Source organism: Coturnix japonica, chromosome Z (genome assembly GCF_054131305.1).
Source record: "Coturnix japonica strain WE chromosome Z, WE-NBRP24, whole genome shotgun sequence".
Taxonomy (NCBI): domain Eukaryota; kingdom Metazoa; phylum Chordata; class Aves; order Galliformes; family Phasianidae; genus Coturnix; species Coturnix japonica.
Genome location: NC_140702.1, coordinates 15006825 through 15029296, shown reverse-complemented (window position 1 = coordinate 15029296; position 22472 = coordinate 15006825). Strand labels below are relative to the sequence as shown.

The following is a 22472-nucleotide window of genomic DNA, read 5'->3' as shown; positions in this document are numbered from 1 at the left end:
TGGTTGTTCTTTAATGTTAACCTCCAACTCTAAGGGTTCTATGATTTTTCCAAAATATTTTAACCTGAAATTTTTGGATAGGAAGAGAATATATGTAATCTATTCCCATTGAACTGGAAATCCGCATTTTTGTTTTCTAGAGACACTTTTTAAAAATGCCTGCCTTAATATTTTTCTTCTTCAGTTGCTATTTGGCTCAAACTTAGCTTTCCTTATCTGTTGATTCAGCATAAGTAATGAAATCCTGCCTCTGGGGCTCACCTTCTTCAGCGTTTCACTAAGATCCTCATTCTTTTCTACAGCCTGAGACTGTGTGTAATCAACACACAAGCCCCGAATTATCATCAAATGATTTGAATAACCTCTGAATATACTTGTGAGATTGAATAATTCTACTGCTAGCTAATATGTGTTTTGCTAAAAAAATAAGGAGTTGTAACTCTGCTTTGGAACCAGTTATCTCAATGATATCTTCAGTAAGGGTCCTGTGGTTCCGCAAGGTTCCCTCAGTTGGAAGGGAACCTTCTTTCCTCTAGGGTAAATATAGCAACTTTAAAATCACAAGTGAGAAAGCAAGACCTACCTCTCTGATGAAACAATGTATAAGAATTAAGTGAAAGAAATACTGTCCCATCGTTCTTACTTTCCTAAGGAAACACTATTACGCCTGTCTTTGTAGTACAAGAAGACTCTTCTATCTCTCCTTTTCTTCACTTTCCCCAACTTTAGTTCCTCCATGACTGCCTTTACAGAAGAGAAGAGCAAGCATGTTTTTAAATTCAGTTTCAGATGGTGAAAGAGCCGAAATCCTCTTGCATGTATGTTGAATGAGTTGTAACTCAGGTGCACATTTTTGTGCAGCCTGATTTAATGATGAAGTGCAAAAAACACTACACATTCAGTTTTTGTTTTAAATAGGGGGCATCCAAAGCCTACAGTTTCCTTGAAATATCATCAGAGTAAGATAACAGAAGTCCTGCTCCATTAATAAAATGACATGGTAGCGATCTTTAAGAGATGAGGGAATCAAATGCTAATAAAGGCGTCTTACTTATACTATTTTATGTGATTATAAACATTGCTAGGTTTTTCTATTTTTTCTTTCATCAGCAGCTCTTACTAGTAATATTTATAGAGAGTTAAATGGATTAACACGGGAAAACATTTGCCATTCAAATACAGCCATACTACTTCTTGTTCCAGAGGTTGTATGCTTTGGATGTCTCTGCTTTGCTGACTTAGGCAATCCAAACAGGGACGAACTAAAGTTCAGTTCACTTGGGGTTATTTATTGTCTCAGAGCTGCAAGTCCAAATTACAGTTTCACTAATGATGAAGTTTGTTTCATTTGCAACTGTCAAGCCTTATCCAATTTTCACTCCAAGACTGTAGTCACTTGGAAAAAAAACACAGACCATAACAGGCATTACCAAGAAAAACAAAGATTTCTTTCTTCAGAAGCACAAAAGTTTTGCAGAAAGAAGTGTTCCAGGAATGTCAAAGAATAGCACTTCTGGTTCTCTTCAGCTGTAACTATCTCTTGCACCCTCGAGCAAAAATGGAATTTTTCCTCTCGGAAGGAGCAGAAATATTATCCTTGGCAAAAAAAAAGAACATGGTGCCTTGTCAAGGCAATTCATATGAGTAGTAAACTGAAACATAAAACCCATTATGAACTCGGTGTAGATTCTCTACTAGAGAATTCCACTGTCTGCCCTCTTTCCAAGGACTATCATCTCCTATGGCTCATAATGGACCTGCGGTCCACTGGTTTGAGCCATGTTCCAGAATACTCTTTTTGTTATTAGCACTTCTCACAAGAAGAATGAAGCCAAATCTCTTCTTGGCTTCTCTTAAAAAGGCAGATGTTTTGTGCTGTCGCAAATGGAGAGGAGTGTGCAGTTCCTTTGAGAGCATGAGCATGTAGGTGTTCTGAGAATAACTGTGTTTGGATTATTTCAGCTGAATTCCATAATGACAACAACAGGATATACCTTTTTTCTCAGCCTTAACAGATTGTAAAACTTGTATTTATTACCAGGAATCTGGTAATAAATAAAAAAAGTATGGTAATAAATTTAATTTTAATTAGTAAAAATGTACTTCCACTCTTAATATGGTCAGTGATTTCAGATAAGTCTGGCCTCTTGTTCCTAGAAGGATAAAGAGAACCTGCTTCTCTTAGCATCAGAGGCCCATGATATAAGTATGTCTGTTCCATTCAACCCTTAACTGAGCATTTTACAACAGTGATAATTTATGTTTAGATACTGACATTTGCTGTAGAATACCTTGTGCCCAGGAACATATTTATTTTCTGTCATCTGTTTCTACATGCAATTAAAATTTCTGGACAGAAAGATAACCTGAATTTGTCTATTAATGATTAAATATAAATTATTTGGAAAGCTGAAAGATTGATTAATTGATTTAAGCTAAGACTGCAGCATCAACTTGGATAATTCTATGATTCTAGGATTCTATGAGACAAGCGGTAAATTAAAAATACAGTATTTACTTGTGAGATATACGTTTGTTAAACCATTCAAAAATTCATTTATGTGTTTTTTAGTTATACCATTAACAAGAATTGTAAAAATGCAGGAAGTATGACCTTTACACTACTCCTTTGCTTGTCAAGTGTGTTTCTATGCTTCTTTTAAGGTAACTTTTGATATCAAGTTAGTTTGTAGATCTGATCTTTAAAATTATAACATTAACTTTGAGGCAATTTCTGTCCTTCTTATTTGATTATGATAAGAAATACTGTAGTAGTTGGCTGACTTCTCATTCCTTGTATTTATGTCTCATTGTTAGTTTCTTTCCATTTATGGAGCACAAAGAGATAATATTGACAGTAAAAAGAAAACTCATAGCTTTATTTCTCTTAACAGGCTCATTGCTTCTTCAGCCAATGCTAACAGTTATCCTTATCACAATATTGTAGTTTGAGTAAACTAACTGGAAATCTAGATTATTTGTTTAAATAATAATGTTTTTTTGAGAATTTATTTGCAAGTAAAACTCTTCCAGCAGATGGAACTTTATTTTGTAATTCCATAGAAAAGTAGACAGCTTCTTCTGAATTCCACAGAAAATAAATAAAGTCCAGTGAAAGTCATAAGATAGAGAAAAAGTATTATCAGTAAACTGCAGCAAGTTTTCTGTTGTTTGGTTTTTTTTATTTAAAGATTGGAAATAGTGGATGTCCTACATTAGGGAATCATGCATTTTGAAAGGCAGACAATTAAAATGATCTCTGGATATTAAGGAAACTGAAGCTACCCTTTCTCCATGCTTTCTCTTGCAACATCAGTAACTGTACATGTGTGTTTCCAGCTTGTTGGTGACTTTAAAATAAGTGTTATCAGACTTCTTACTTCTAGAAATTGAATGTTAAAATGAATTCCTACTTTTTCTTTGCATATGTTGTTGTCTACATCTGTACTCATGTGCTTTATACATAGATAATCGTGTTGGCAATTGCTACCTGAAGTATGGACCACGAGGGGATGGAAGCCTGTCCTGCAATACTGAAATAGGAGTTGGAGTCAGTCGTTCCTCCTGCTGCTGCTCTCTGGGAAAGGCTTGGGGAAACCCCTGTGAAACATGTCCCTCTGTAAATAGCAGTAAGGAAATGTTCTCTTAGTCTCCCTCTCCCACCTATTATAGAATATACTAATAAAGGATATAAAATATATCTGAAATCTTCTACTCTATCACTGTTAGGTTTTTGTTTATGAAGCCAGTTTCCTTCAAGAACCTGAATACTGTAGGCATCTATTAGGAATTCTTAGTTGTCATCTCCACACTAGCAGGGGGAAAGTAAAAAAAGCCTAATGCTTCAGTCTGAAGAATGGTGGTAGCTCTCAAGTGAGAGTTTTGGTAACTGTTACATAGCAATCTCTAAGTCAGTCCAGTAATTTCAGAACTGTTGTTTGATAATACCTAATAACTTTGTAGATCTTTGAAGTTCTTTGAATGGGTAATGCGAAAGAAATGTCATGCTTACAAATCTGAACAGTCTCAAAGTAGTATAAAATTCGATTTTAATGTATAGTTATATGTATTGTGTAGTGACTTATTTTACTAAAAGAACCAGTAAAAGCTCAGTAGGGTGCATATAGTATGCCTTATACAGGCTCCGTATAGAGAAAATAGCATTGTACTTGCCTATAAGAATGTTTGAGCTTATGACAATGTTTAAAGCAGAGTTTACAAGTAAGGTAATATCCTTGATTTTACACTAATGTCATTTTTTAAACTGGTTTTGTTTATTTGAGTAGACCAAGGAGGGTAGAAAACCAATGGTTGTAGTGAAAGAGAATCATTAATACACTTATGAAATGCTGTGTTTCTATTGTTAGTGTTTTATACTTATGACTGATATGCTCTCTCTTTCAATGGCTTAGCGGAATACAATACTCTTTGTCCAGGAGGAGAAGGGTTCAGACCAAATCCCATCACTATTATTTTAGAAGGTGAGTCCACCATAAGTGACTATCAAGATAAACAGTAAATAGAGTTGATATACAGGAACTGTGTATTGAAGAAGTTGTTACGTTAATTGCAGTGGAAACCTGCACTAATATAAGTTGTACAAAAATAGAAAGGAGCATTGTAAAAGAATATTGGAGAGATCCAGTGTTTCTCTAGGAAAATAAATGTTTTCATCCATGCCTTCATGAAGTGTGATTTAGAAGCAAAAAGAGTCCACATGGCAGTTAAAATCTACCGATCTGTAAAATTTTAGGGGAATACTCTTGGTCTCTTGTTTCTTTTCATAGTAGATTGAAAATAAATTTTTGCCTTTGTTTTTAGACATTGATGAATGTCAGGAGCTGCCAGGTCTCTGCCAAGGTGGAAATTGCATCAATACTTTTGGCAGCTTCCAGTGTGAATGTCCAAAAGGCTACTACCTCAGTGAAGAGACAAGAATCTGTGAAGGTTGAGTCCTTGAAATGGTCTTCTTTTTCACAATTTAATTATGGTGAAAAATACTTCTGCTTTCAGTCTTAAATTCATAAGTAGATATAGCATTCACACACTTGCCTAAAATCTCTTGAATCAACATCTTTGGTGTTCCTGGTAGGATTAATATGAAGTTTGCAATATAACATTTGCATATACTAATGTTCATACACTAGATCTCAGCTAAATATAGGCATTATGTAATACACATGTAAGGTGGCTGTTAATGATTTCCGGATTTTCAGTTTAATGCTTTATATTGCCTAGATCCTCACTGACTCAAATCAAAGCAGTGCTTTCTAAGCTAGCCTTTAAATGCAGCATTTTTGATATATTAATGTGATTTTTTATGGACATATTTCTCAGAAATACTTGCCAGGGCCTGGTCCTCTTTCCCTTTGTTAACTGTAGTGTTTTCAATTGGTCTGCAGATATTGATGAGTGTGTTGCACATCCTGGTGTCTGTGGCCCTGGCACCTGCTACAATACCCTGGGAAACTACACCTGCATTTGCCCTCCTGAATATATGCAAGTCAATGGAGGACATAACTGTATGGGTATGTAGAATATTATCTTTATTAGAGCTGTGTAGGTATCAGCTAGTTTTGGAATAAGATTCTCTGCTCTAAAATTTCCTTTTTGACATGGTCATTTCTAATCTCTTAGAAATCTTTTGACAGAAAACTGAAACTTCATAGCAGTATACTTACAGTTTATTTGCGCTTTATATAAATTTAAATTCTTATATTGCTTTTTCTTACCTTTAACTCTGAGAATGTAAAGTTTTGTAGCCTGAAAAGAGATCCAGACAACTACCAGTGTTCTCATGGTCTTATTCTTTAATAGAACTCAGAAATATTTTTAATTTTTCCCTAGCCATTTTCAAGTAGGTTTTGATATATAATTGGATCCAGTAAACATCTACATTTTGTTTCTTATTCCATAGGAATATTGCTTTTACTCCTTTGTCTTGAAAATATGCCAAATTTCAGATATGTCTAGTACAAGGAAATAATATATAATATGCAAATAATATAAGGAAAGCAGATAACTGCAGTCCTTAAATTCTTTTTAAATGAATCTGGGCATGTATTTCAGTTGTGTTCTGTAGCCGGAGTCCTCCGTCATAGACTATTAAGTTAAGTCTGTTTGTTGCTGACTTTGTAAGTGATTCTTTACTTACATCTAGACATGAGGAAAAGCTTTTGCTACAGAAGTTATAATGGAACCACCTGTGAGAATGAACTGCCCTTCAATGTAACCAAAAGGATGTGCTGCTGCACATACAATGTTGGGAAAGCCTGGAATAAACCATGTGAACCATGTCCAACTCCAGGAACAGGTAAAGCCCACCATAATCATTCCCTCCCCGCACCTTTTTTTGTTGCCACTTTGCTCATCTGTTCCTTTGACATATTAACTAAAGTTAATATTTCAGCCAGAAAAAAAAACAAAACATGTTTGCCATCATTCCCAAGAGATAATACTCTGTCATCTTCTCACTGGCTGGATTAAGTCTGGCTGTGCTAGGAAGGAATTAATACTTCTTCAATTCTTGCAGTATCACTCCGTATTGAGTGGAAAAATACAGCTTGAATGCTTGAGGGAAACAGTCATTCACACAGGTGAAATAAAATATCTAGGAAGAGTATGCAGATTTTTCCCTCTAAGCTTCCCATGAGGTCAAGGACAAAGGAAAAAAATACTGCTAGGTCTCCTGGTATGGGGCTAAGTAAAAAAGCCTGGAAAATATAAGACTGACCTTTCCATCATCAGGGGGAGCATGTTAGCCCTGTAACTAAAATGTGTTTGTTATAGTTAGATCTAACTATTTACTTTTTTTTTTTTTTTTTCCTCAATGAGACATGAAGCGTCAGGATTTTATAAAATGGCTCTATAAAATGAGTATGCTATTGATCTTTCTTTCTAACAAATACAAAGGCTTTCACAGGTCCTGTATGGACATAAAATTTAATTCAGACATATCTATATGTCAAAAATCTATGTTTGTGATGGTAAGACTAGACTGACATACAAGGCATAAACAAGCATAAGAGTATGTGATGACAGAACTCCTCTAAAGCTGTCTGCTTGAGGTTTCTGGAAAAGCAGTCAGCATGCAGTGATACTAGGATGAAGATATCTGTTGCCTGATCAATCATACAGGATTTATGATTGGGTAATTTAGGGTAATATAATTCAGTAACTGAATTGCTGGTGAATGCATTTATCCAGGTAGTTCTAATCTCTGTCAGAAGAGTAAGATTGTGTTTCACTACTTAAGTATGTTAACCTTTCCAGATTTTTCATTTGTGTCTCAAGACTGAGCATGATCCTCTTTGTTGCTTTTACATTACGTCTACTGAAGATGATGAGCTTGCAAAAGCTCAGTAAGCAGGACACGCTAAAGGAAAGTCAAAATTTAATTCTGCAAAATAGGGTGAAAATAATAAGGTCTTCAGTTCTTTTCAGTTAATCTTTATGGAGTCTCTTGCCTGGAACAAATCACCCTGGAAAGCTCAACTTTCAAGGAAAAATCATTGGTCAGAGAATTACCAGCTTGGAAACCTGACAGGAGCACCTGGACCTCATTAAAAGATTCTTACATTTATAGAAAGAGCTTTCCTAGATTGGGAGGGAAAGAAAAAAGAGAACACCAAAAAAACCTGTTCTGTACAGATACATTTTACTATTTAATCGACTTTGCACTGAGCTAATGCTGCTAAAGCCATACCTCTTGTGGGTGCATTGTCTGTGGTGTTAGTGTAAATAATATATTCCTTCTATTCCATATATATTCTTGTGATGTAAGGGAAACAGCATATAATTTTGGGAAGATTTTCTCCCACAAGCAGTAAAGAGGAGGAAAATAGGACTGAAAAGAAAAACACCCTCTTCCATTCCTTCCTTAAGTAGAAGAAGGGAAAATGAAGGAGTATTCATAGCAGTCAGGAATCAGAGATGAAAACAAGAGGGAATAAACTTATTTGCTATCACAGAGAGCTCATAAAATTCTTTCCCACAGTCATTTGTTTCTGTGCCATAAAATTGTCATTTTGATGACAATGCAATGAGAAAATGCAGCAAAATACTTGCAGGGATTCGTGCAGTTAATATTCTCACTCAGAGGAAAGAATTGTTCTTTTAAACTGGTATGACAGGTTCTCGAAAACTTCTGCCATTTTTAAACCGTTGCTAGAATAATTTCACTGAGACAGTCTGCAAGTCTTCAAGTGGGGTGAAAATGTTTCCTGAACTACTTAAGCATTGCCTTGTTAGCTGTTTTAAGTGCCTTTCCTGTATTTGGAAACACAACTGATCCTCTTTTCACAATGAAAATATATTGTGTAAGGGATCAAACACAAATTGCTAGTGTGAATGGTTGAGTAGCTGAAGTTACAAGATATAATCAGTTTTGAAATCTAGGAGAGGGCTAAACATCACAGACAGGGATTAAGATACAGTGACCTTATCCAGTTGCTAGACTGAGCTCAGTAGCTCATTAAAAGCATTATTCTGCTCTGATGAAAATTGTATTGTTCCTCTAAGTGAACTTCACATGCCAGCTTTTTCTTTGTGATTTTTTTTTCTTCCATTTCATGCATTTATGCTCAACAACAATCAACCTCTTCTGCCCTCAAATAGTAAAGATTACATTGCTTAGGATTACTCATTATACAGATCATAGACATTACTGTAAAGGCATGAACGAGTTTATCATTCCTGTGACAGTTTTTTTTTCCACCCAGAGAAGTGTATAAAGCTGCTTCAGTGTTACAAAGTAGCCAGGTATTTGCATAACTTTTTTCATGGTTGGATCATTTTGAAAGTGTTTGACTTCAGAGTGTTTTTTCCATATTATGTGTTAGATCTTTTTGTCCTATGAAAAATAATACAGTGAAAAGTATGTGGTTTTTGGAAATTGTCTTTAAAAAATAGTTGCAAAGGCAAGCTTGCAGAAAGTAAATCTCTGGAGTGTTTGTATATTGTTTATTTGGCACTCTTTTATGAAAGCTTTATGCTGCAGTCTTGATGTATTACATGTTGTTTTTCTACACAGTGCAAATGGGGGAAAAAAAATTGAAAGATCTCTATTAAATAAAATGTAAAATATTGCAGCCTTCAAAGCTGTTCCTCAATTGTCCCAGAGCTAATGTTAGGCATTATGACAGGAATCGGTTGTCATTGTCCATCAGGACAGGGTAGTAAACATTAGGCTCTCTCCTTAGCAAGTATATTGTATATTTCACAGATTTACTGACAGTAGTAAATAGCATAAATCTCTGTTAAAAAGAAAACCTTATATCTTACACTTGCTGATACAAAAGAGCAGAAAGTTGCTGGATGTTATAGTACGGTGACAGTGAGCTCTAAGACTCTCTGTTCTGTAGTGCAAGACAAACCTCAGAAGGCATTAAACAGTCATTACAGAACACGACAGAAGACAGAAGAAAATGCTGTGGTTCAGATGTTGGATCCTACTCAGCTACCTACAGAAATAACAAAGATGGTTGAATGTGAAAAAATTATTTTGCCAAATCGTATTCTGAGCAACAATCAACTACATTTGCTGAAATTAATATCTATTTTATTTCAGGAAGACAAGAACTATTCAAGTTATAACCCTGGTAATTAAACTTTACAAAATCTTAAGGTAATGAAAGCTACCACTAAAATACAGAGAATCAAGAAATTCAGACAGTAGCCAGTAGAGAAGTAAACTATCGACACACCAGATGGGAGATCCCTGTTCATGGAAAAAAAGAAGGGTCTTCCTTTTTACTAATTGTGCTGGAAAAGATGCCTTAATAATTTGTCTAAATTTTAGGTTTAGAGTTAAGTTTGTATGCGCACTCTCACTGAATAGTAGCTGTCAGAGTACAGATTTACTGTAGGGTTCTCATCCAGATTAGTAGTGGACAAAGCTTTTATAGAGTCTCCAGATGTTATCCTTTCAGAAGGCAGCCATCCAGTCCAACTTCCATTCTCAAGATGTACTGGGGAAGCGGGTATACAGTGAGTATATTGAAACAGTGCTCTTTTTGAAGCACCTTTTTCAAAGTAAAGTGTCCATCCTCTCCTCAGTTCAGTGCAACTAAGCTACAGTAAAATTTACAAAAAAGGACAGCGATAGCATTGTCAGAGAAGGATAGTTACAGATGTTGCATTTTTTCCTTCTTTCTGAAACTCTTGCTGCAAATTCTCAGTGCAGGCTTCTAGAAAGCAGAAACAAATCTTAATAGGCAAGTTACGGAGTTCTATTTAAAACAAAACCTGAAGCTTTGCTTTCTCAAGTCAGACAGTTGTTCTTGTGCCAGTCTGTGAAAATTTGCAAAAAGACAGGTATGAATTAGTGCTGCATTTATGTTCATTTGGCAACTTGAATTTTCAGCATTCATTTGTACAGGACACAGTGGCTCCTTCTTCTAAGTGTATTTGGCTTATATCAGCTCTGAGAAAATTACAAGTAATTGGGAGATCTATAAATACTAAAAATACATTTTTCTCTTATTTGCTCTAGCTGAATTCAAGAACATATGTGGTAATATTCCTGGCTTTACTTTTGACATTCATACTGGAAAGGCTGTTGGTAAGTTTGAATAAACTTATTTTAACCAACGATTCTTAACACATCAGATTGCTGCAGATAGTACAAAAATGAATATTTCATAAAATAAAATCTGTGTTCATTTTGTAGTCTTCAAGTTGACACACTGTGAGACCAAACTTATAATGATTTGATTTTTATATTCTTTGATTCCTACATTTTGTTAGTGCTTTTTTTTTCACTCCTCCTCCATCCTGTTTCATAGGTTTGAATTTTAATAGATAAGGTGAAGAATTTTGCCTTCAAAAATGTTGATTGACTTATTAGCACATTTGTAACAGTTCTGAATCTTGTCTAATACTTAGAATTTCTCTCTATCACTTACTGAACATCACATAATTTACTTTTTCTCATAGTGAACATATGTCCTGTGTATAACTTGAGTAAAAAAGAATCTCTAAGTTCTGTAAAAAACAGTGAAATTGCGAATGTGTGCAGTATGTAAAGCCACAAGAACTGACCAGCTCATTTGAATTTCAGATATTGATGAATGTAAAGAAATCCCAGGAATCTGTGCAAATGGTGTTTGCATCAATCAGATTGGCAGCTTCCGCTGTGAATGCCCAACTGGATTCAGCTACAATGACCTGCTCTTGGTCTGTGAAGGTGATTTGAAGTGATGTTATTTTCTACCTAGTCCCAGTGAGCATACTTATCTTAATGAACAGGAGAAAAAATAATTTACACATTTTTGAAACTCTTATTGACAAGTTCTTGTAGGGTTTTAGTCTATTATAAATGTGCTGTGATATGTTTGTCTTTAATACATATACACATACACTTGATTTGTCATTATTTTGTATCAAGTAGAGCACTGACTCCTAAGATAGAAGTAAATGAAATACTTATGGGGAGGTAATTTAATTTTTGTTCTTAAAGCTTGCTCAGATAAGAGCTTCCCTTGATATTTCCTTCTTCTGTCTGTTCATCCATGGTTTTATAGGTAAACAAGAATCAGATATTTGTAAAATGTAGAAGTAAAGTGTATGTGTCCTAAAGTCAGTAGGAGTTTTACTGTTGGTATTTAAGGGACTAGCAGAAATGATGAAGACACTTGTGCCTTAAATGCTAAAAATCTGTGTGGCAACTTATTTTTTACCTAAAAATATGTTTTCTTTAACATATGCAAAGGCACAGAGGAACTTAATACAAAGAATTAGTTGATTTATGCATCCCTTTAAAATTGCATGGCTGCTTCTGTGTGTTGTGACTTGGATTCATAGGATTTTCCTTCGTCCAGAAAGAGTGCTGTTGATGAAATGCTGTTGATTTTGCCTTTTGTTTGCATTTATGGCACAAGAAGCTGAAGGTTAGCATCTTCGTGCTTGGTTGAGGGCAGCTTAAAAAGATCAGTCTTGCATATGAATGACAATACAGTCCAAATACTAAAACAGAAATAAGTATCTTGTGGTTTTTGACTTTGACACTTGGTATTTCAGATATTGACGAGTGCAGTAATGGAGACAATCTCTGTCAGAGAAATGCAGACTGTATCAACAGTCCTGGTAGTTACCGCTGTGAATGTGCTGCTGGTTTTAAACTTTCACCCAATGGTGCCTGTGTTGGTAAGAAATCAGTTTATTTTTGTAGTCTGAATCTGTTTGTACCTACGCAAAGGTCTGTACTTGATTCTCTTGAAGAGTAAAAGCAACATTTATTTTCTGTTGTCTTGCATATTCTAATGTGTATTTTATGAAACAGTTTTTATTTTATAGCTGTTTCTCTGTACAAGGGATGAAAAGACACAGTAAAATTTTTAAAGAACATTCTTGAGGTATCAACCAAATATTAACAGTAGTTTTGACCTTGAGGTGTATAGGCAAGAAGTTCTTATAAAATGAATTTTTGTTATGATTCAGATTTGGTTGTGGATAATTTTGAATCTGGGTTTAATTATAATAACAGATTGTAAGAACATGTTTGTGTAAAATGAATGAATAATAAAAGTCAATAATGTGTACCATCTGTTTTATGTTTTTGTTATAGATCGCAATGAATGTCTGGAAATTCCTAATGTTTGCAGTCATGGTTTGTGTGTGGACATGCAAGGAAGTTACCAATGCATATGTCACAATGGTTTTAAGGCATCTCAAGACCAGACTATGTGCATGGGTATGGAAAGAAAATGCTTTCGTTTAAGAACAAAGTGGAGACAGAAGGGAGTGAATCTAGATATGAATTTTTAATAGTATAAGAAGTATACATTGGCATTAAAAAAGACTGTTTGTGTGTTTTTGAATGCTATGAATAAAGCATATGAAGTTGTCACTAGAGTAAATATATCAGTTGGAGAACAAATTACAGTATTCCCAGAAGTAGCTCCATGTTACTGAAGAATGTGTTAATCCTATTTTCACAGAAATACATTTTTGAAAGAAAAGCTTACAGGTGATGTGATAAGAGTTTTGAAGTTATGAAAACTATTCCACAGGAAAATTTATACCTGCAAATAAACAAAAATGTTTCAGAAAGTCCACAAGATCTAAGTGATTACAGTCTAAGTGTGGTTCAGATCCTTGTGAAACTCCAAAGACTACTTGAGCAGAAAGTAGAAAGTACTGAATTTGTAGCACTTTAAAAAGTGGGTATATACAAGACATCATAGGCAAAGTTTATAATTCTTGATGCACTACTGGTATCATAATTTTGCTTATAGAAACTATATTGTGAACAATTACACAACTCCAATATGGAGCATTTTCAGCAGATTTTCATGTGCATAAAAATAAAATGCCTATGTTACATTTCAGACAGTTCAAGGGCTGTGGTGCTGTATCCTTTGTACTGAATTCATATAGGTAACATACATTAAGAAACAAAGAATTATTACTAGGGGAAATAAAAACACAGAATGCTTTGAGATAATACATATGCTCTTTATATTTCCAAATAGGAGTACGTTTTAGAATACAAATGAAAAATAAGTGTCATATGTAATGTTCCTACAGTCTTACATGTACCCAGGAGCTTACACACCATGCTGTAAAAATCAGTAGTATACATAAAACACATGAGGCTTAGAATACCATCACAGTATGCACATATATACCACAGTACTTGGGGAAAATAAATTCCAGAATACTCTTTTGTTTCTATTTGCAGATGTTGATGAATGTGAACGCCATCCATGTGGAAATGGAACATGTAAAAACACTGTTGGATCATATAACTGTCTGTGTTATCCAGGATTTGAATTAACTCATAATAATGATTGTATGGGTAGGTGATGTAATCCAAACTTTGCTTTCATTGCTGCTGGCTTAATATGCCAAGGAGACTGTATAATTTAAATAATTAAAATTTGGACTTCTAGGGAATTTAATGGAATACAGGAATAGAGGTTAGCAATTATTATTTTTGAAAATTCAAAATACGCATTCCTAGGCAGCTTGAGATAATGTAAACCCTGAAACTCTGGACCACTGGGGCCAACTTACAGCTCACTGACATTGTAAGGCAGCCCTCAACACAAATAGATTAATTGGGCAATTATAGCACACATCTTTTGCTACTTGCAAAGACCATAAGAACCACACATGGTAAGTATGAGTAATATCACAACACCAGCATTACCTTAGGAATTCAAAATAAATTCTTTATTTAGCTATATTATTTGAAATTTTTGTACAGTGTGAAGAAGAGGCCAGCAATAAGAAATCGAGCACAACTAATCTTCTAAATCTACTACTCTCCTGAGATGAACTTTGCTTGTTCAGAGACACTGCTATTTCCTATTCCTAAATAGTGGACAGCATGAGGATATCGATGGTTTTGGACAATTTTAATACTTGTGATAAAGAATAGGATTTCTCAGCTAAAGGATAGACTTCTTAAGTCTCAGGAGATTGGCCTTGTGCAAAGCCTAAGCCAAAAAGTAAGATATCACATTCCTTTCTGCTACTTTAGCAAGACAAAACAAAGTCTGCTGGTTCCTTTGTGGATCCAAAGAGAACTAAGACATCTTAAAAATACTTTAAATCTCTTGCTTGTCCAGGAAAGAGAAAATTCAAAAATTGTTCTAGAAAGAAGAGACTGCAGCCAAAGAATGGTGTTTATACTAAGGAGGTTCTTCACAGTTGCAGTAAAAGCTGCCAGGATACGAACAGGAGCATCCAGTTCCTCTCTGTCAGGCTATGCCTTCAAGTAGGCTAAGGAGCCCAAGCTGGCTCCAAGACTTGGCTTTTGTGCACATGTTTCTTGACAGTCTGGAAAGCCCCAGGGCTTTCTTCCAAGCCATCACAGTTGTTCAAACGCAATTTAAGCCCACTGCACTGTAATACTCCTAAGATATTTGCACATGTGAAACTGTAACATACAAGAAGTGCACTGTGGAATAAGCTAGTAACCAGGTACAACTTTAGTGGCTGAAGCAGAGGGTACATCTTGTTCAGGAGCTGTTACTTTATGTCTTTGAAGACAGCTAGAAACCTCATTAGTAAAACTGGTGTTAGTCGTCAGCATTTAAATTAAAATATTTTACAACAGAGAGGTGTTTGTTGTTCTACCATCACAATACTAACCCAATTTCTTTGATTTTCCTTTCTTACACTTTTTCATCTGTAATACTCATCTGTAATACATTACTGTATGTGAAGTAATGTACACTGGAAGTGTTCCCTTCAGTTTGCATATCTACTTGAGCTCATATAAAATCCAGAGAAAGTCCAGAACACCCCATGTAACCTTTTCTATGTCTGGAGTCACTTGGCAGTAATTAACTGTCTCCGGACGCAGCGGCTGAGGTAATGCTGCAAGTTTAAAAAGTATAATACCCTACACCAGGAAAAAAAAAAAAAAAAAAAAAACCTGTTTAAATAGAACATATATCTTAAAGCACTTAAATGAGAGTTACTTTCCATCTGTCAACTGTTCTCTTGTTGCTGCAGTATTAGCCTTTTCCATGGAAATATACAGATGTATTGCTACTTGAGTTTGTTCCTAACATGCTGTATATACTGATTCTGCTTATACATTTTAATGAGAGGCTCGGCTCTTGCTTATGAGGTTTTGCTGTTTTTTGGGTTTTTTTTTACAGATGTTGATGAGTGCAGTTCCTTCTTTGGTCAAGTGTGCAGAAATGGCCGGTGTTTCAATGAAATTGGTTCCTTCAAATGTCTGTGTAATGAAGGATATGAACTTACTCTAGATGGCAAGAACTGCATTGGTATGTGTATTACCACAATGAGATTTTACAGTACTGCTGAGATGAAAAAATAAAACCAAATATTTAAGAATAATAAAAAAATCCCTTCCTTGTGAAGCATGTCTGTACTCCAAGACTTCAGTATAACTCAATGGAAGTAACTGAGTTTTTAAATAACTGATCTTTTTACATTTAAATGCCTAAAAAGAAGAAAATTAGAAAAAAATAACCTACCATCTTTATAATGAATAACACTGGTTTGTAATGCAAGAGCAATGTCATAAAAATTGCATGATTCTAAATCTTTCCTGATGCCATCTGCTCTCTTAAGATACTAATGAGTGTGTGGCACTGCCTGGTTCATGCTCCCCTGGTACCTGTCAAAATTTGGAAGGATCATTCAGATGCATCTGTCCACCAGGATATGAAGTGAAGAGTGAAAGTTGTATTGGTAAGGCAAGCTGTAATTGTTGCTTCCAAACAATTCAAAAAATGAGAAAAAGTATCTGATTCTCAATGGGTACAAAGCAGTTGTGGTGATCATGAATTTTATCCTACTTCAAATCATGGGGACAGGGAATAAGTAGTAAAAGTCTACAGGAAGATATTTTAGGAGAAGACAAGATGTCATCTTTGTACTCTATTGTACTATATTTTGGAACATTAATTTCTCTGTTGATGCAAACTGGAAATTGCAAAATGTTACTTCTCAAAAGTGAAACAATGTTCAATATTTCATTAACTCATATTTTTAGCTGTGGATAAAACACACTAACTCATGTACTGGATTTATATCATGTTTACAAAAGAGGTTATTACAGCAGTCAGTTCATGACAGAAGCTTCTGACTTCACAGCAGAGTGATGAATTTAAAAATCTTGATAAAATGTTGGAGTTTAAGGCAGTAATTGCCTAAATTGGCTCATTCTAATAATTATTTTATGATTTAGTGTTCTGCATACTGTCTTTCAAGAGCTGAGGTTGGCAGGGAGAGAGTGGAACAGAACTTCCATTAACTCATGTGTTCCTGATTGTTCATAGAAGTCTTATTTGAGCATAATTCAGAAGCTAAGCACTACATGGTGAATACAGATTTGGTGTATGAGGATGAAAAAGAAATTCAAGTTACAACTCAGTTTTATCAGAACTTCTGTGAATGAATTTGTTATTTACATATACTATATGAGGCACTTGGCAAGAAGGGTGCATGCAAAAGGAGCAAATTTAGGAGCCTTTGTTTCCTGAATGGTCAGTGGACAAGCATTAGCAGCTGTCTCTCCACTGTGGCTACATAAAAAAGACTGATCCTCAGCTTAAATTACTGAGGTTAGCTGGTGTGACATCCCCAAACACACTCACTGAAATAACCCTCAATTATAAACAAGCAGCTTGTATGAATTGAAGAAAAAACATAACTTGTCTTATATTACCTTAACATTGTCAACACAGGAACAAACACTGAACAAAAGGAACCTTTTTGAATTTTTGTTTTGTACAAGGGGATACATTTTCTAAGTCCCAGAGCTTTCTCATTCTATTGTGCCGTACCATAATGCTTAGTTTTCCTGCCAACTTTATGGTTTCTTTTGTTAGCTGCAGTTCCCACATTAGCAATTGTGTTTGAGATAAATTCAAATCACCTGTGATTGTAAAAATCATTAATTTAAAATGAAAGCTTTTGGTTTTCCAGGATTATCACTGTTTATGACCATTAGAATATCCTGACAAAAGTTTTGATATATATATATATATATATATATATTATTTTTTTTTTTACAAAATCCGTGGCTACCAAATAGATATTTGTTCTGCCACATGTCTGTGCTAACTCAAAACATTTCACATGGAACGAGTCTGTCCATGAAAAGCAACTGTGAAGTCTGGTCTTATGCCACTTTATGCTACAGTGGTTTATTCATGCGCAGTACCTAGTGGTAACTTCTGACTGGGGACCATAGGTGACTGTTTTCAGACATAACTTTAAGAGGACAACTCTCTACTTGTATTCTCCCAACATTCCACTTATCCTTTCCAATACAAAGGAGTGTTTTTCTGTTGTTGCCATATCTGATAAATACAGATCAGTTTTGTCAAATTTAGTGTAGTATAGAATCTAACATGTATCGGGAAAAAATGACAAAGCAGATTTGTGACCTCAGAATTTTTTACCTTATAATTACCTTTAGACATTACTTTACTAAAGGGGCTTATTTCTTCTACCAGCATTTGCAGAAGAGAATAAACTAAAATCTGGTTGAAAATAATAGATATGAAAAGTGAATGTATGTTAATGTGTTACTTTTCATACTCTTTGTCTGTCTAGACAGCAGCCTGGTACGACTTCAGCTGTGCAACTTTACAAATATTTAGTATTTATATTAAATACTTTATTTTCTTTAAGTTTTTGTTATTTAAAATAAAATCAAATATATTAAACAAAATAAAACAAAATAAAAAATGATTAGGTAGCCTTAGTTGTATTTTCTAAGTTATTCAATTGAGCTTCTTCTTCTTCTTTTTTTTTTTTTTAATGGTAAATATTAATCTGTGTTTTATAGTTCTCCCTCTGTCTGTAGCTTCATTTCAAGGGTCAGTCAATCAATATGGAAAAAATGCCATTTACTGAAAAAAATAAAAATAAAAAAAAAAAATCCCCAACACTGAGAATTTCTAGAAATTCATGTTTGGATGTTGTATGTTGATTGGAAAATATGTTCCTTATAACTGTATCTTCTCCTCTGTTTCAGTCTGAGAGTATTTATTTAAAGTTTACAGTATAAATATGACAGAAAATTTGATATTTGCAGAGGAAAGAGAATGCCAGTGAACCACTCTAACTCGAAAGAGTGAGTTGGGCCTTCAGGATGCTTTATCTCTTGGTTGCTTTATTGAAGGAGTACCTCTGGTTAAATGAATAAATAAATGAATTTATGGCTGCTAGGATTATCATGAACATTTTCTTATAAATTTTGCAGATATTAATGAGTGCAATGAGGATCCCAACATCTGTCTATTTGGCTCTTGTACAAACACTCCAGGAGGTTTCCAGTGCATTTGTCCTACAGGTTTCGTGTTGTCTGATAATGGACGAAGATGTTTTGGTAAGTTTAAGGATTAAGTAGTGTAAAAGCTGATTTTAACTGGTAAGATACTCTGTGGAAAAAGGTGAAAGGAGACCTCTGCAGGCCCTCCCAACCTATGCCATTAGGAGTGCTGGAAAGTGCTTTCAAAATAATATGAAAATACAATCTTGACATGATTCCTTCTTGAGCTAGACATGCATTTTAAGCCAATTAAGAGCTGCTAGCTACACAAGATGGTGTTTTTCTTTTAGATACTCGCCAGAGCTTCTGTTTCACTAATTTTGAGAATGGGAAGTGCTCTGTCCCAAAGGCTTTCAACACCACAAAGGCAAAGTGCTGCTGCAGTAAAATGCCAGGAGAAGGATGGGGTGATCCTTGTGAGCTTTGCCCAAAGGAAGAAGAAGGTAACACATTCAAGATTCAAACAAAGAATTTTAGGTGGGAGAAAAGAAGTACATTTATGTTGTGGGTTTTTTGTTTGTTTGTTTGCTTGTTTGTTTTTATCACTGGAAAGAGAGAAGTATAATTTTCTCTTATAACCTTTAGTAAAATCATTATGAGGTAAACTAAAGCAACAAAATCAAATAGAGAGACAAAGAAAAACTGCCTCAGTTACTGTTCTGGTTCAAATGGGAAGTGAACTAGTAGCCTTCAATCATACTGAATCACCGATCTTAGATATGTCCTAATGGAGCTAATCTGCTTTAGGAAAGTGGATGAATAAAATAGGAAAGTTCTGAGGATCCATGAAGTAATCAGCACTTTCAGTTATTTTTACTTCTCCCAAGTGCAGAAGGAAAAATACACCATGTGCACTTGGAAGCTCAGCAACTTGCAATACTGCTATCCTGCCTTAGAGATGATATTGCTTTTGCATCTGGCAAATATTGCACAAGGGCTGTGATATGAACAGGTGAATTATGAAAAATGTGGTGTAGATGTCTGATTTTAGATAGGTTAAATCATTTATCATGGTTCTCTTTCTCAGTTGCTCTCTACTTAAACATATGTACCTCCACAGTTGCTTTTCAGGACCTCTGCCCATACGGTCACGGGACTATTCCTGGAATTGATGATACACGTGAAGGTAGGTATTCTTTCCCCTTTTACTTGAAAAAAGAATAAATTTATACTTAGAGATAGACTGTATTTTGCACTATGTGATGCCTTACTCCCTATGGCTCATGAGCGACAAGAGGCTAACTTTTAATATATGTAGATCATTATGAGGTAGATTACCTTTGAAATTACATGAAGAAAGACCAACAGAACAGTGCATTTTGTGTTTTAAAAATGTTTTATTAAGACTCGATACAGAACACATCTAATAAGTGGTTGCTAATATCTTCCTATTTTTTAGATGTTAATGAGTGCCTTGAAAGCCCAGGGATTTGTTCAAATGGTCACTGCATCAACACTGATGGATCCTTCCGCTGCGAGTGCCCAATGGGTTACAACTTAGATTTCACTGGAGTACATTGCATCGGTGTGTCCCTGTTTCATAAATACTCAGAATTACGGCATTTTAATTTAAAACACAATTAAAAATGTGTCCCAGTTCTCTTCAGCTTACATTTGCTGTTTGGTTATACACAGATACTGATGAATGTTCAATTGGCAACCCCTGTGGAAATGGTACATGCACTAATGTGATTGGCAGTTTTGAATGCAACTGTCATGAAGGATTTGAGCCAGGCCCCATGATGAACTGTGAAGGTAATTTGTCTTCTACATTTTTCCTCTGATTTCTGTACATCAAATTGTTTACTAGACAAGCATTTTGTTCTGTAAGAAGGAAGAAAAAAGTTTCTCTGCTTCAGATATTTCACTGGGAAAATAATAAATTGATTTAATCAGTACTTTTGGTTTGTCACAGGGCTTCTGAAATCGCATGTTGTGTCAGCCTTTGTTTTGTTATTAAGCTGTTTGATGGTGGGGGGGAAAGAATAAATAATAACAGTTAGGACTCCATATTAACCTTACAAATAAATAAAAAAAAATTAAAAAAAATAGATCAAACAGGTGCAAAATTGCATCAGTTAGCATAGCATTTTTCGTAAGTAAGGCAGCTCAGTCATGAACTGACCCACTCATCACAATCATATTAACAAGTGAATTGCATTGGGTCCATCAGACCACTGGTCCATCCAGTCTTTCTTTTCATACCTCACTGTTCTGAAGTGCTAATTCAGTATACAAGAATGACTAACAACTGTCATCCCTCTCAATAATTGTGGATCTAGGGAAAATATGACTTATGCAGGAGACCATTTCCTTGATGATGGGGTTCATTATCCACTTATGGATTTGTTGTCCAAAAATCTGTGCAACACAGTCTTGAACCTACTGGTAACATCTGCATCCACAGCCCCCTCTGACAGCAAGATGCAAAAGCTCACCACTTACAACTTATAAAAATGTTTTCTTTCATCTATTTTGGGCCAACCCTCTGTTAATTTCAGTAAATACTTCTTGTTATTTTTCACATCGTGGAATCTGTGAACAAGCATTCTTTTTTCATCAGATCCTTAACAGAATCCTTCTTAAAAAATTATTATTATTTTTTTTCATGAATCATTTATGAATCAATTAGTTTGCTTTCCAAAGCAAGAATCCATATTCTTACAGCTGTAAAAAAGCTGATGTCTCTCATCATTAAATTTCATTTAATTTATGAGAGAATATGAGATGAGAATCTCATATGAGAATCTAAGTCATTACAAGTTTAAGTAATTCCACATTAATAGTGTCGCTGTTTTTATTCAGAGCTTCATTCAGGTTCCTTTAGCTACTCAAAACCAAACATCCACAACATTCTGTTTTAAAAATTGTGTAAATTGTTACATTTGTGATAGTTTCAGGTGACAATAGGTGTACAAGTGTAAAAACTTCCAATAGACTGTTTTAAAAGCTTAGTGGAAAATGATGTTTCTTTTCCTTTCCGTTTAGATATAAATGAGTGTGCTCAGAACCCCTTGCTGTGTGCTTTCCGATGTATCAATACTTATGGGTTCTATGAATGCACCTGTCCAGTTGGCTATGAACTGAGAGAAGACCAAAAGATGTGCAAAGGTAATGACTGAAATGTAAACTTCTCCCCACCTTCCATCACCTTGTATTGTCTGAAGAGTATTCCAAATATTTCTGTGCATCTTACATTCATTCTCTCACTGAAATGCAGCAAACAGTTGATGATTATTTTCTCTTTAAAAACTTAAATAAGACAAAAATTACATAAGACCAGTATCTAGTGCTTTGTGTATTCTTGCTGCAGAATGTAAAGACAATATTATCTTAAAGACAATAATTCACCATCAAGATGATGAAGTTTGTCTTTTAACAACTCACAAAGATTATTTCTGTAACTGCCGTTAAGTGCAGCTCTCAGATTTTTTTCAGTGCTTGTCTTCTAGGAAAGTCTGGAGGTCCTTTTTCTTGAGAAAGTGCTTGTAGTCTTCAATAACTGAAGCTGTTGCAAAGATGTTCAAACACAAAATGTATTTTTCCAGATCTGGATGAATGTGCTGAAGGTCTCCATGACTGTGAATCAAGGGGCATGATGTGCAAAAATTTGATTGGTACCTTCATGTGCATTTGTCCTCCTGGAATGACACGGAGACCTGATGGAGAAGGCTGTACAGGTAAAGCTTAGAAAAGAAAGGAGACA

The 22472-nt window shown here is 35.0% G+C and overlaps 1 protein-coding gene across 2 annotated transcripts in view; it reads left to right on the top strand.

Moving 5' to 3' along the window:
- FBN2 (fibrillin 2) overlaps positions 1–22472 on the top strand; it is a 147554-nt gene that overhangs the window by 109643 nt on the left and 15439 nt on the right. For both annotated transcript variants that reach the window (XM_015849661.3, XM_015849660.3), the window contains 19 exons: positions 3468–3629; positions 4413–4481; positions 4822–4947; positions 5403–5528; positions 6161–6313; positions 10493–10561; positions 11060–11185; positions 12019–12144; positions 12566–12691; positions 13682–13798; positions 15615–15743; positions 16054–16173; positions 18698–18823; positions 19057–19209; positions 19827–19892; positions 20166–20291; positions 20402–20521; positions 21755–21877; positions 22315–22446. In XM_015849661.3, the coding sequence (XP_015705147.2) occupies positions 3468–3629; positions 4413–4481; positions 4822–4947; positions 5403–5528; positions 6161–6313; positions 10493–10561; positions 11060–11185; positions 12019–12144; positions 12566–12691; positions 13682–13798; positions 15615–15743; positions 16054–16173; positions 18698–18823; positions 19057–19209; positions 19827–19892; positions 20166–20291; positions 20402–20521; positions 21755–21877; positions 22315–22446 (2295 nt within the window). The remainder of the gene's footprint in view (positions 1–3467; positions 3630–4412; positions 4482–4821; positions 4948–5402; positions 5529–6160; positions 6314–10492; positions 10562–11059; positions 11186–12018; positions 12145–12565; positions 12692–13681; positions 13799–15614; positions 15744–16053; positions 16174–18697; positions 18824–19056; positions 19210–19826; positions 19893–20165; positions 20292–20401; positions 20522–21754; positions 21878–22314; positions 22447–22472) is intronic.